Source organism: Pagrus pagrus (genome assembly GCF_965226575.1).
Source record: "Pagrus pagrus genome assembly, chromosome: 4".
In the NCBI taxonomy this organism is placed as follows: Eukaryota; Metazoa; Chordata; class Actinopteri; order Spariformes; family Sparidae; genus Pagrus; species Pagrus pagrus.
The window spans coordinates 4844742-4858451 of NC_140188.1; the positions used below are offsets into that span (position 1 = coordinate 4844742).

Consider the following 13710-nt stretch of genomic DNA (forward strand, 5'->3'; position numbering starts at 1 on the left):
AATATGTTTTGCTATTTTAGGCCTTTCCTGATGACGTAAGAACGAGGCGGTAAAACTTGAATATCCCCTTACTGATGCTTTTAAATAATTTAAATGATCGATGTAAGTATCTATATAAGAGTGGAATCACAGAGAGCTGGAGAGCAATTTATATGATCGTTACTGTTTTTTTTTTTTTTTGTGACCGGTGAGTTAGTTAATTTTATTTCGAAAATATTCACCGGAAATATAAGCAAACTTCCATGACTCCACTGCGGTCAAACGTCTTTTTCACCTTTATCGACATGTTTTTGAAAGACATTAAACAATAACAATATAAAGTGGTGTTAGTTATTTTCAGGACTGATGTTGAACCCTGTGAAAGTTGAAAATAATATTAATATTTAGCAATTTTATCGCAGTTTTTGACATCGAACATTTTTGTACTAAATGTGGTCTAGTATTTTTTTTTAATGTTATCAGTTGCATGGGGGTTAATAGTAACATAGGAACATAAAATCACACATGAAATCACAGCTCAACACAGATAATATCCATACAATGAATTTATTCACAATGTTAGAGCCGATGCTCCTCCTTTATGTTTCTCTGCAAAAAGGAGGTTGAGTCTTTTTTCTCATTTCAGTCACCTGTGCCTAAAGTTGTCCATAATAGCAGAGGGCGCTTCCTTACAGCTGAAAGTAATTACGCCACCAATCTTCTATTTACTGTTATTTGTAACATGTTTGTGTTGTTAATAAAGTTTAACAAAGAAAAAAACATTTCCGGGAGGAGGCGTGGCCTGACGGGCGAAGGAAGCGCGCGTTCACAAAAAGCTCGCCCCCGAGCTGTTGTGCTCGTACCACAGAGGCGCTGTGGAGAGAGCTGAGGTTCAAAACTGACTTTTGTTAGCGAGTTGTATCTGAAGATGTTGAACTGTAGAAGTGAAATCCAAATTTCATGACTGTCTAGTTATATTTTTAAACTGTGACAACAGCACATATGTTTGTGTTTTTATGTCTTTATTGACACAACCAACTACTGTTATTTCTGTCAATAAAAAATATTATATTTGTGAGAGACTTTTCATTTTGAATATTATGGACTTTTGGAAGAATGCACATTCATTTATAGGCTAAATATAAATCGCTATTTTATCATATTTGTCTTGAATCCAGCTCCATTATAGCAGGTACAAAGCACATCCTGACAGCTTGGAGTATTACTGTCAGATACTGTTCCCCCTCTGTTCAATATGAAAGGAGGCTCACACATCTTTTAAATTCATACTGCTGACTTCTTTCCCCACAACAGACAAGTCCTGTGATTTTCAGGCTGATATCTTTAAATTTGACCATTTACAACGGGGGGAACACATCCTGACAGCTGTATCACTGTCAGATACTGTTCCCCCTCTGTTCAATATGAAAGGAGGCTCTCACATCTTTCATATTCATACTGCTGACTTATTTCCCCACAACAGACAAGTCCTGTGATTTTCAGGCTGATATCTTTAAATTTGACCATTTACAACAGGGGGAACGCATCCTGACAGCTTGGAGTATTGCTGTCAGATACTGTTCCCCCTCTGTTCAATATGAAAGGAGGCTCATACATCTTCCAAATTCATACTGCTGACTTATTTCCCCACAACAGACAAGTCCTGTGATTTTCAGGCTGATATCATTAAATTTGACCATTTACATGAGGGTGAACGCATCCTGACAGCTTGGAGTATTGCTGTCAGATACTGTTCCCCCTCTGTTCAATATGAAAGGAGGCTCATACATCTTTCAAATTCATACTGCTGACTTCTTTCCCCACAACATTTAAGTCCTGTGATTTTCAGGCTGATATCATTAAATTTGACCATTTACAACAGGGGGAACGCGTCCTGACAGCTTGGAGTATTGCTGTCAGATACTGTTCCCCCTGTGTTCAATATGAAAGGAGGCTCAGACAAGCATTAAAGACTTTAATAACATTAAACAAAAAAATAAATAGTGTATACTTACTTTTTAGAACATACAATTCTTATTCCAATTCAATAAATACAAAATTAAAAGGCAAAATGTGCAATATTTAACACATCAACAAAAACATCAAAATAATTTTTAAAATGAAACATTCAAAATCAAGGAAAAATAAACTGTCAACTTTAAAAGTTCCTTTCCTTCAGCATGCTGCACATACAAATGTGTCACAGGATATCTGTAGCCCAAAAACATTTTAACACTGCATGATATATTTAAAGAAAACATGGAAAGACAAATAAACATTGGCAAAACGTGCAAAACAAGATATCTTCTTAATGGAAAGTGAAATACTGGCACTTACATGAGTAAATGAGTGAAATAGATACAAACCACATTTTATACATAAAATATAACACCCATGTCAGCTCTGCCTTTACTTCACTTGCTGCACTGTCATCTGCATTTTCCTCCCCACAGTCCACGTCCTGTGACGTATAACAGCCTTTCAAATCGGTTCCCTCGCTGTGTGTTTTAATTTGAAGGTCTGACCGGAAGTCGTCATCGCGCTGGTCGTCTTGATTCCGCTGTGACCTAGCGAGCGCTGCTGCAGACGGAAAAGCTACCTTTGGCTGGTTTTGTCGCACACTTTAAACACATCCACTGTGATAGTTCATCACGTAGCTCTGGGCCGGTCAACTCAGACGACTGTGGACGTGTCCGGATGGCGGCTGTGAGGAGTATGAACAAAATGTATGGAGTCTGTTTCCACGCTGCTCGTCAGACGGCAGGACTGAAGGCGTCGAGGCTGCTTCAACACAGAGCCTTCAGAGTCGGCGTGAGTTCACCTGTGCAACACTGCTCTCAAGCTATTGTTGTGCTACATTTAGCTTTAGCTAAACAACACAAACGGTCGCTGTTGCTTGACATCAGTAATCGCGATGGGTTGTGCGCCAGCTAGCTTAGCCGACAACCTTGCAGGAACTAACGTAACCTTTACTCTAACCCAGCCCTCCAACGCAACCTCATGACATCGACGTGAATGTGCCGCATATCTGTGGACATGTATGTCTTAAAAATGCATTTAGCAACCCAACTGGCACAGGTGAACCTTGTGTTTGTTGTTGTGTCTCTGAAGCTCAGGTAGCTAGCTAACCAGCTAAAGGTAACGCGAGCTACGTTCCCATTGGTCGAGCAAAGGGGCGTGAGGAGGACACTTCCGCCTTCAAGTTCAACCTGACTTTAAAAAATCTTTCACAACAAACAAACGTGATGTCGAGAAAAAGTAGCGTTAAAGCTGTTAATGTCGGCTGCTGTTGATCTTAGTGAACTGTCAGCCTCTGTGCTGGATGTGTGGCACTAAAATTAATCCTTTTAAAGCGATGGTAATTATGGCAAATCGTTTAGAAATGAAATATTTTTCACTTTATTATCCATATATCTATTTCGTATTCCTACAAATGTATCATGTCATAACTGTAGTGTCACAGTGCGAGGATACGTGTGTTATTAATCTGCTAATGTGGTTTTGTAATAAATGTATTTTGAACTGACAAAGGACATTTCAGTATTAAAATTAAACCGGTAAACCACTTCCATACTGTATAGAAATAAAAATGCTAACATTAATATTAAACTTCCTTAGTCATTGAGTGTGGTGCAGTGGATGCAGTAGATGACACTTGAAAATCGGTGAATTTATGATTTGTCTGTGAAATTGTCAGTATTTTTCTGAAGTAAAACTGTCACTACACCACACCTTGGATAATTTCCTGCTATTAAAGAAACAATACATTCATTTTTTTATATTCTAACTAGTGGAATATTATTATTATTATTATCACGAGTAGACATGGTATTGTATGTTCTTAAAAATACAGTATTAGTGTGAAATAAAGACAACATCCCATCATCATGTTAAATGTTTAAACATGTTAAATCATAGATCGCATTATCTGTGATTTACATAATTATAATTTCAACAGTTTTTTTAAAACATGAACTTTGGCCGTATTCCAGTAAAATCACCTTTCGTAATATGAGATCATGCAGAAACTCAGTTCGCCATTCAGCCTGAACACGGCACCTGCTGAGTTGTTTTCTTTGGATGTCATTATCAAGAGCAAGATGAATCGTCCTTTGTGTTGTCAGTTTTAGGGAGGGCCCTTCTTTGCCACAGCCACAGTGGTGTTGTTAATAAATAATGCTTGTATTCAATCTGTCAGGCCGTGCGGCAGCAGCAGCCCTTTGACTCAACACTGGAAAAGCCACAGTTCCCTGGAGCCTCAGCTGAGTTTGTGGATCAGCTTGAGTTCATCCAGCCCAATGTCATCTCTGGGATCCCAGTGTACCGGGTGATGGACAGGCAGGGCAACATCATCAACCCCTCTCAAGATCCTCAGGTACAGTCAGCCTGTCTGCTCTGCTGGTTGTTTATAGTGAGACTGTGTTCCCCATACCAGTTATGCCACATTCATTTGTTGGTGGGTTGTTTGTTTTATTCTCTGCTCAGCTCTCCAAAGAGACGGTTTTGAACTTCTATCAAAAGATGACTATGCTGAACACAATGGACCGCATTCTTTATGAGTCTCAGAGACAGGTACGTGTCCTTGAGTCCTTTCCTGGTGTAACCTTAGAGCAGCTGAAGAAGCTTATAACAAGGTGTTAATTATCTCTGTCACAGGGTCGGATCTCGTTCTACATGACCAACTACGGTGAGGAGGGGACGCACATCGGCAGTGCTGCTGCTCTTGACCCAAATGACATGGTGTTCGGTCAATACAGAGAAGCTGGTGAGGCTCAGACAGGATTTGGTGTCAGATTGTCCCAAAATAGTTCCCTTTTTTAAAGTTTTGATAGTGAGCCAAGGAATTTACTTACTTTAACTTATATTTCTACATCTAATTTGTATTCGCAGCTGGTCATGATAATTACCTTGGTGCTAATTGACAACTGTTATGATAATCGATAAATTGTCTCAGTCATTTTTCCAGCAGAAATGTCAAACTTTTGCTGGTTCCAGGGACTTAAATGTGAGAATTTGCTGCCTTAATTACAGTAAATGAAGTGTCTTTGGGTTTTGGACTGTTGGTTGGACAAAAGACACAATTTGAAGACATTATTTTGGGCTCTGGAAAATTTTGATGAGCACTTTTCACCATGTTTCTGACATTTAATCCGCAGTAGTGATATTCTGACAAGTACCAAATCTCCACTCCAAGCTTGTTAGGCAGTATTATTTAAGAAAGTGTGTCATTGCTCACCTTGGTGCACAATAACTATGTGACTAATGATATTTGAGGCCAACATTATTTTAGTCTGTCGGTGAATCACACAACATGCTTGCCACACACCTATTGTCAAATTGCATCAATTATTCAGTTGCTTAGTCATTCAGAAAAATCAGCAAGACAGTCTTTATTTGTACATCACAGTTTGTAGAAGCGGCAGCAAAAGTTCTCTATCATTAAACATGTTGACAAAATTACAAATTCTTTTTAAAAACAGAAGATTTGTTTGATCTCACCTCAAAAATATGCATCACATCAGGAAGAGCACGCTGTTGTATTATTTATTTTACCAGCAGTGATGCGTGGAGTAGTGATCTGATTTTAGAACTAGTTTTGAAGATTTAACAATTTAGAAATCCTTGTTTCACTATTAATTCACCACACAGCACTACTTGCGCACCTCGTTTTATTGTTTCTAAGAGAAAGTATATCAAATAGGCAAAGATAAATGCAGTCTCCCCTTTCGTATGCCTACCTAACTGCTGTATCATCCTTCTTAACCACGGCCTCACCTTCCATATAACCTCTCCGTTAATTCTGCTTTCTTGCCTTTTGAGTAACAGTGTAATAACTACTGTGCGGCCCCACAGGAGTGCTGATGTACCGTGGTTTTCCCCTGGATCTGTTCATGGCTCAGTGTTACGCCAACGCCGACGACCTCGGCAAGGGTCGGCAGATGCCTGTCCACTATGGCTCCAAAGACCTGAACTTTGTCACCATCTCCTCCCCTCTGGCCACTCAGATTCCCCAGGGTGAGCTGTACACCTGTGTGTTAACATTTCCTTTAAGTACATACACACACCTGTAAATGTGTATTCATGCCTGATGTGTCTGTTTCAGCGGCTGGAGCTGCATATGCCCTCAAGAGAGAAAACATGAACCGTGCTGTAATCTGTTATTTCGGAGAGGGAGCAGCCAGCGAAGGGGACGCACACGCCGGCTTCAACTTCTCTGCCACCCTCGAGTGCCCACTGATATTCTTCTGTCGTAACAACGGCTATGCCATCTCCACCCCCACCAACGAGCAGTACAGAGGCGACGGAATCGGTAGGAAGCCTTGTTGTGTTCATGTGTCTGACTTGAAATCCTCAGCTGCTCTGATGAACACGTTTTACTCTTTCTCTGATTAAACAGCTGCTCGTGGTCCGGGTTACGGTATGTTGTCCATCCGTGTCGATGGTAATGATGTGTTTGCTGTGTACAATGCCACAAAGGAGGCGCGCCGCAGGGCTGTGGCTGAGAACCAGCCCTTCCTCATTGAGGCAATGACCTACAGGTGAGTTGATGTTGTCTGATGTTGCTGCATTTTCAGACATATTGAGTGACTTTAACACTGACAGCTGATTTATCATTTTTGCTGTTGGGTCAAATTGAAGAACCTTTGTAGTCTGATGTGAAGGAGAAGAATTAAAATTTAAAAAACATGTGCAAAGCTACAAAAATAATGTAACTACCGATTAAGTACTGCTCTCCTGTAATATTGTCGAACTTGTGATGGACACTTTTAAAGGAAAAGGATCAAAATCTATGCAGCAGACTCTTCTTCCTTGTCAAAACCAAGTACTTGTTGTATTCAACCCTAAATTCAATTAATCAGATTTAGCACAACTCCCACTTGAGCCACAAAAGGCTTTTACAGCTTTATTTATATAAGTAATAGTATGCTCCTCAACCTGTGAACAAACGTTGATGTGTAAAATCGGTGGAATTCCCCTTTTAGAAAAATCCGTTTGAGCAGGTGACTCAATATTCAAATAAAAAGGTGTGTTTCCTCGTGCATTTCCTGGTGTGCACAATAGAAGAACAATAGAACCTGAACACAAGAACAGATTTTAATCGTCTCATACAGGTCACGCACAATCCCACAATGGCCAGAAAAAAAAATCACAGGAACAAGAGTTCAATGATGAGGAAACAAAACTGAGATAAAAAAAATAATAATAACCAGTAAACAAATACCTGAGCAAGGAGGAGCAGTACAACTGTTCATTCATCATTACACAGTCATAGTAAGGTAATCATGGTGTGCAGCCATCGTACATAAAATACTTCCCTAATTTACACACAGATTTACAAATTAAAACACAGAGCTAAGGATAAAAACAGAGTCAACGCCACAGAAAGTGATCATACAACTGTGCAGTTGTGTTGGTGTTAAAATTTAAAGATCAAAAAGAAAACAATGGAAAGTAAAGTGCATGGAGAGGACAAGAGGATCAAAAGGGCTTATTCATTATCAGAACCCAATAATGTAAAATAATCTTAGAGTTGTACAAAGAAAAACATATATTAAACCTTATTTAATGTCTTGTAGGACCTCAGAAAATACGTATTTTAACCAAATGAGAACGTTTGAGATATTTGGGGAGATAAAAGATTAGATAACTGGTTGGTAAGAGTGGATCTGTGAATTATACCAAAATAATAAATGAACTTAAAGTATCCATAAGATTTCCCCCTCTAAATTATATTTTGTGTATTAAAGTACATATTTGGGAAGAATACATACTTTAAATTATAAGTTGGGGTTAATGTGTCTGAAAAAACGAGCATTAGTTCGATCTAATGGGTCGCACTTCTAAAAAAAAAAATGTTTTTTGCAAGGAAATATTTCATGAAGAGTTGTAGAAAATGTAGTCTTTAAACTGTTGTTGTATGGAAAGCCAACTGATTATGTTCTTTCCTCAGAATCGGCCACCACAGCACCAGTGACGACAGCTCAGCTTACCGTTCGGTGGACGAGGTGAACTACTGGGACAAGCAGGACCATCCCATCTCCAGGCTGAGACATTACATGACAGCCCGCGGCTGGTGGAGCGAGGACGACGAGAGGACCTGGCGGAAGCAATCCCGGAAGATGGTGATGGAGGCTTTCGAGAGGGCAGAGAAACGCCTGAAGCCCAATCCTGAATTGATGTTTACTGACGTGTACCAGGAGGAGACGCCCCATCTGATCAAGCAGAGAGAATCCCTGTGGAGGCACGTGCAGCAGTACAAAGAGCACTACCCGCTCGACCTGTATGATAAATAACTGCACTGACGGGATTAAATAAATTGTGGGAAGTGGGTGAGGGTTGAGACTGGGACTGTTGCACACTTTTACTGTATTCATAAAAATATAGTTTTGATATGACGTGTCACAGCAGAAAGGAAAGGAGAAAGATTGTGCTCACAAAATATTGTACTTCATGCCTCTGGGTTTGGTGCCTTAAGTTCATAGAGTAACAGTCTGTAGTAAAGCTCCTCTCTGTAAGTGCTCAATCACTCTTTTGTGTTATAACAACTCCACATGATCAACCAAGGTTCTTCTTTTTTTTGAAGTGCAGCACAAAACTGCTGGTGCCGTTTGATAAAGAAACACGAATCAAGCAATAAGCGGTGGACATTAACCTCTGTGTATGTTTTCTTACTTATAACTGTCCTCTTCAGTAGTTGTGGTATTTAACAGGTTTCCTTGTGTAACTGAGGTGACTGATTTAAAGAACTTTGCTATATTAATGAGTTTTAGTATGCACACCCAAATTTTAGATGGGTTTGTATGCTGTTACACACTACTCTAAATCCCAGAACTGTACACCCATCTATCTCATGTTACATGTTTGGTGTTTTGTGGAAAATAAACTATGAAACAACTGAATTGTCTTGGCAGAGTCATTATCTATTGAGTCATTATCTATGAAAAGTCATTAGTTTTCTTTAGTTAGTCCACAAAACATTTCTGGAGCTTTACAGCAAAACAGTGTTGCAGCATTCTCCTAAAAAACTGAAATAGCTGGGAACTTGTTTTTGTGCTCCATGTACAGGGCTGTGTCCTTGCCAGGCGGCCCAGGATTCGGTTCTGACATGTGGCCCTTTGCTGCATGTATTTCCCTTCCTCTTGACCCATTTCTTGTCACTGCAGCTGTCCCATTGGGAAAAAAAAGCCACGGAAAGGCCCAAAAAATAATAAAAAACAAAACAAATTGCTCCATACAGCTTGTGTGGTGTAATCCAGATATCTGGAAGCCCCGAGATCCTAAATCGATTTAAATAGTTATACTCTCTGAGCAGTCGAGCTTGTGTGCCCACTTCAGACAGGGTGTACGGTAACACTTTTAACTTAGCAGCTACAACGATCATTTCATCTTAAAAACTGTGCAAATAAAGTCTTTTCATATAAATTTAAGATGGAGATCATGCTGGATGAGCTCTATGGAGCCATTTTATGTTTTACGTTATTTAACATCAGCCAGTTATGTTTTCACCCGTGTCTGTTGGTTGGTTCATCAGCAGGATTACATAAAAACTACTTAACGCATTTTCACGCAGCTTGCATGGAAGATTGGTCTCAGCCCTGAAAGGATCCCATTAACTTTTGGCACAGAGCCGGATAAAACGATGGAGCCATGATTTTTTTTCTCAGATATGGTGTTTTTTTTTACATGCATATTTAGGTGGCTAAAATCTGAGTGTTGTCTTTCTTACGTTTTAAAACAAGTCCCCCATCTACAACTACTAGTCGTAGGATGCTGCAACGCTGTTTTGCTGTGAAGCTCCACAAACGGTGGACAGTAGACAGTGACTGAATTTTCATTTTTGGATGAACTGTTCCTTTAATGACACATCTAAACAGTGCTCACGTTAGACTTGGCAGTAAAATATATCTAAATATATCTATAATCTTCCTATTATGACAGTGTTCTGTTGAAACTTATAAAAGTTGGTTTATTGTAATGTTTGCGTCCATACAGTAGACCTCAAAACTTTCACTTACAATTCCTCCTAAAGCTGCATCTTGAACAAACAGTAAAATGGACAATGATGAAAGCAGATAAGCCATGGCTTTAATGTCGCCGCAGTCTGTTTACTCTTACGTCACTGCTTCTTTTCGCTCACCTGCTCTTTTCAACAAGTCAAAAATGGGCTGTGAATGCCCTTCCACAGCTTCTTCATCTGCTGTGGGGAGCGCTGGTGAATCAGAATAAGATCTTTATGTATGCACAGATTCTCACGATCCTGCTCCTTCACATCAAACGTCTGAAAGCCCGCGTGTGCCTCGGGAGTAACTCCCACAGCCTTAAAGCACATCCCAATGTAGACGTCGTCGATGGGGAAGAAAGGTATGACCTGTGACACGAAGTATAGGGGTCGTAGCAACGCTCCAGAGATGAGAAAACCGCCTCCACCAGCATACGCAGGGTACGCGCCGTCAAAGAAGCTCAGAGGGATGTAGTATTTGCTTCTAGGATCCCTGAGAGGAGTCGCTGTGCTTATGATTTGTCCAAGATACAACTGAGAGGCCTTTGATGGCTCCAGAGACTGCAGGTAGCTGAGTAACGCACGTGTGTTGACGAACACATCATCATCCCCACTAAAAACAAAGGAGACGTGAGGACAGTATTTCAGCTTCCACTGGAGGAACATGTTCATTTTGAGCGTCAGGTTCAGAAGGGATTCGTGGAAGTCCCACTGCAGGATGTCCCCATAGTGTCTCGCTTCAAATGACAGCAGTGGGCTGAGGCTGGGGTCATCCTGTAGAGAGGTACCCAACAAAAACACCGTGCGAACTCTCAGTCCGCTCTGGTACTTCCTCTCTCGGCCCCAAGTCTCCCGCACCGCCTGCCTCCGCTCGAAGTTTCCAGGAGTTGACTTGATAGCAAAAAGCAGGAATGTCTGGTTTTCCCCCATCTCTTTACTGGAGGCACACTTTTTGGGTTGGTTGATCAGGACTGGAGGAGTCCTGCAGTTCATGCCCTGCAAAAAGTCTTGGAATAAGACCGGATAGGAGGCGAAGTCATGCACGTTGGTTTGTAGAAGCTCTAGATTTGTCGCTCGACAACGAGACCAATCAGAGTCGTCCCTGAGAGGATTTTCTCCCTTGTCCAGGTTCCTGAGGGCCGAGTATAGCAGACGGTTCCAGTACGCTGCATTCTGAGAGATGGTCTGTCTGATGCTATCAGAAACAGTCACATTGTAGACAACAGGGTGAGGCGTGACGAAGCTCTCCGGCTTTGAGGTTTTCACACCGCTGTCCTGGACCTGGACCAGGAGGTCCTCCTGTCCAGCCTTGTGACTGTTGGTCGTCTCTAGATGTAGCGTTGAGTAGAAAAAGATCAGAAATAGAGAAATGAGGAGAACCATAGCACCGAACGTTTTAATACGTTTCATTGGCTCGAGGTAAGTAAACCAAGCTGTGTGGTTTGTTGTTCCTGGGAATGGATTATATTTCAGGGGAGATGGTCCTGGTGTGTTGTTGTGCTCAGGTTACACAGACTCTGCCAGCAGGTGACACACTGGATGTACCTGCCAATAGAAGACATACAGAGGTGACAGGACACCTTAATGTAAATCAACACATCACAACCGTTGTGACCTTCAACCTCAATATAAATTAAACATTAACTTTAACTGTACGTTTTTACTGCCGGACGTTCTTGGTAATGTTTAAACCTAAAGAGCTGAAACACATACATTTTATTTAATATACCTGTTGACCAAATAAGTTGTTAGCATGTTTTTTAGTAAGAAATAAAAAAAACATACATTTACATACAAAAACCATGCTGTTTTTTTTTTTCCTATTCAAATATGGGTTTTTTTGAATACTGAAATTGGATACGTGTGGAAAGCTGGAACTCGTACGGATTCAATGAGCTAAACTGTGTTCATGTGTGATGATGTTAGCGCTCATAGCAGCCATATGATTTACCAAACAACCAGAACCTGCTGCCTGAGAAAGAGAGGATGGTCACGGTGTGTTCGAAGGTGTGTAGCTTCTAAAAAATTCCTTTCTGCCTGACGAGATCTTTTATTTCAAAAGTTGTGATCGTCACGGACACAAAAACCTGTTCTCATGGTTGTTTTACACTTCCTCTTCCTGCAGTGCACGCTCATCCTGGAAATGCGGCCTGCACATATTTTATTTGAAACTTGACACAGGCAAGAAACAGACACAGGTTTCATTTATTTCAGGTGTGGCGGTTTCACATTCCAGGCTTGTATTTTTAATATTTTTATTTTTACACCACCACCAAGGGAATTAAAAAAAGCTGTTGTCTATGTAAGTGAATCTTTAGTTTTAGTTTTTATTTTATTTTACATATATTAACACATTTTTAGTGAATTCCATCTTATACCTTTTTACACCTACATTTAATAATTCATTAATTTATCTGAATCTTTCGGGATATTTTAATATTTTACTTCTGTTTTATATTTACACCACGGGCATTCAAGAATTCATTTTGTCATGCAGTTGTCTATATGATGATAGCATTTAAATAATTTCCTTTATTATTATGTCTGTATGTCATGACCATTTTCATCATTATTCTTATATTATTCTATTGAGTTTATTTCATTAACAAAACACATGATAACACATGAGTAAAGAGGCCAGAATTGACCAATAGGCAAAGCTGTAGTGATATTTATAGAAACATTTGGCCCACAGATACAATAACGTTGCAAACAAGTCATGACACAAAGAAAACAAGTGTAGTGATGACGTGTGTATTAATCATCTATTGGTTTAACTGGTTATTAAGCAGGTTACGTAATACAATAACTGTATTGCATTCCTTTGAACAAAGGCACAGTTCATCTCCTCTCCTCAGTATCAGTCTGTTTATATAGGATCCTTTATTTTATAGCTGAGTCTTGCTGATAATCATCCTCCAACATTTTTAAATGCTGAGAAAAAAACAAATTACCACATTACACCCTATAAACAACACATTGAACTCCTAATTTAAAGGTCGCTAACAATGAATGGGCTGAGGGGTTTGACTTCAGCACTTTTATTAATAACAACGACACGACAATGTTATTTATTTAGGCTTACAGTTAAACTTAAATTGATCCATCTAAATAAAACACAGTGGTGTCCTGGTGCTACCTGTCCTGAGCGTGCCGCAGGTGTCTGTTGAACACATCCTTCTCCCCAGTGTTTAATTATAAGCACACTGGCTTTGAACAAATAACAGAGGAGAAACATCCCCGAAGGGCCCAACTGATTAAACCGCAAGTTAAAGCAACACCTGAGACACATGGAGCTCACGAAAACATGAATCGCATATGACAACTTTACATCGCATCTCTGCCATGTCATAGTCCCTGTGAATTTAAGTTTTATATAGATTTAAAGAGGATTAAATGCAACTCGATAAACCTCATTGACATTGACACCTACGCAGCAGGTGGCACCTTCAGCCACAAGTCACAAAGGAAAAAAACCCAACATTCAAGAAATACTCACCAACCCGAGCTGACACCGATCAGAAGATAGAGCATATATCTGACGCGGAAGAAGAATTAAATAATATCCAGCAGCCTTCAGATCCTTCCGCCAGGTGAGCAGGTGCACAAAGCCGCATCATTTAGTTTTCAACCGCATATTTTCCTTTAAAGGAACCGGAGCAGCGATGTTTGAACGTGCAGGTGCGGGTCAGCAGCACCGACTGGCGCGTACATGTGGTCGGGTGATCACT

At 40.2% G+C, this 13710-nt stretch overlaps 2 protein-coding genes across 3 annotated transcripts; one reads left to right on the forward strand and one right to left on the reverse strand.

The window, feature by feature from the left end:
* Positions 1-2474: 2474 nt before the first annotated feature.
* On the forward strand, positions 2475-8875 carry bckdha (branched chain keto acid dehydrogenase E1 subunit alpha). Its single transcript, XM_084350128.1, has 8 exons — positions 2475-2790; positions 4178-4354; positions 4465-4551; positions 4636-4744; positions 5833-5994; positions 6083-6289; positions 6377-6518; positions 7931-8875. Exons 1-8 carry the CDS (start codon positions 2677-2679, stop codon positions 8271-8273), a joined length of 1341 nt encoding a protein of 446 aa, XP_084206254.1. The 5' UTR covers positions 2475-2676; the 3' UTR covers positions 8274-8875.
* A 938-nt stretch (positions 8876-9813) lies between these two features.
* On the reverse strand, positions 9814-13667 carry b3gnt2l (UDP-GlcNAc:betaGal beta-1,3-N-acetylglucosaminyltransferase 2, like). 2 transcript variants are annotated; one of them, XM_084350243.1, is made up of 2 exons: positions 13479-13667; positions 9814-11524 (listed from the first exon to the last, which is right to left on the reverse strand). In XM_084350243.1, exon 2 carries the CDS (start codon positions 11387-11389, stop codon positions 10127-10129), a length of 1263 nt encoding a protein of 420 aa, XP_084206369.1. In that variant the 5' UTR covers positions 11390-11524; positions 13479-13667; the 3' UTR covers positions 9814-10126. The 2 variants fall into 2 exon arrangements, with proteins under 2 accessions (XP_084206369.1, XP_084206370.1); XM_084350244.1 differs by having other exon boundaries at positions 9814-11514; positions 13479-13503.
* Between the last annotated feature and the right edge of the window lie 43 nt (positions 13668-13710).

Bases quoted from the DNA above. Each gene is read 5' to 3' on its own strand.
- b3gnt2l (XM_084350243.1), bottom strand. From the start codon at position 11,389: ATGAAACGTATTAAAACGTTCGGTGCTATGGTTCTCCTCATTTCTCTA.
- bckdha (XM_084350128.1), top strand. From the start codon at position 2,677: ATGGCGGCTGTGAGGAGTATGAACAAAATGTATGGAGTCTGTTTCCAC. The intron at 4,552-4,635 runs GTACGTGTCCTT...TCTCTGTCACAG, and splicing joins TTTATGAGTCTCAGAGACAG to GGTCGGATCTCGTTCTACAT. The intron at 6,519-7,930 runs GTGAGTTGATGT...TTCTTTCCTCAG, and splicing joins ATTGAGGCAATGACCTACAG to AATCGGCCACCACAGCACCA.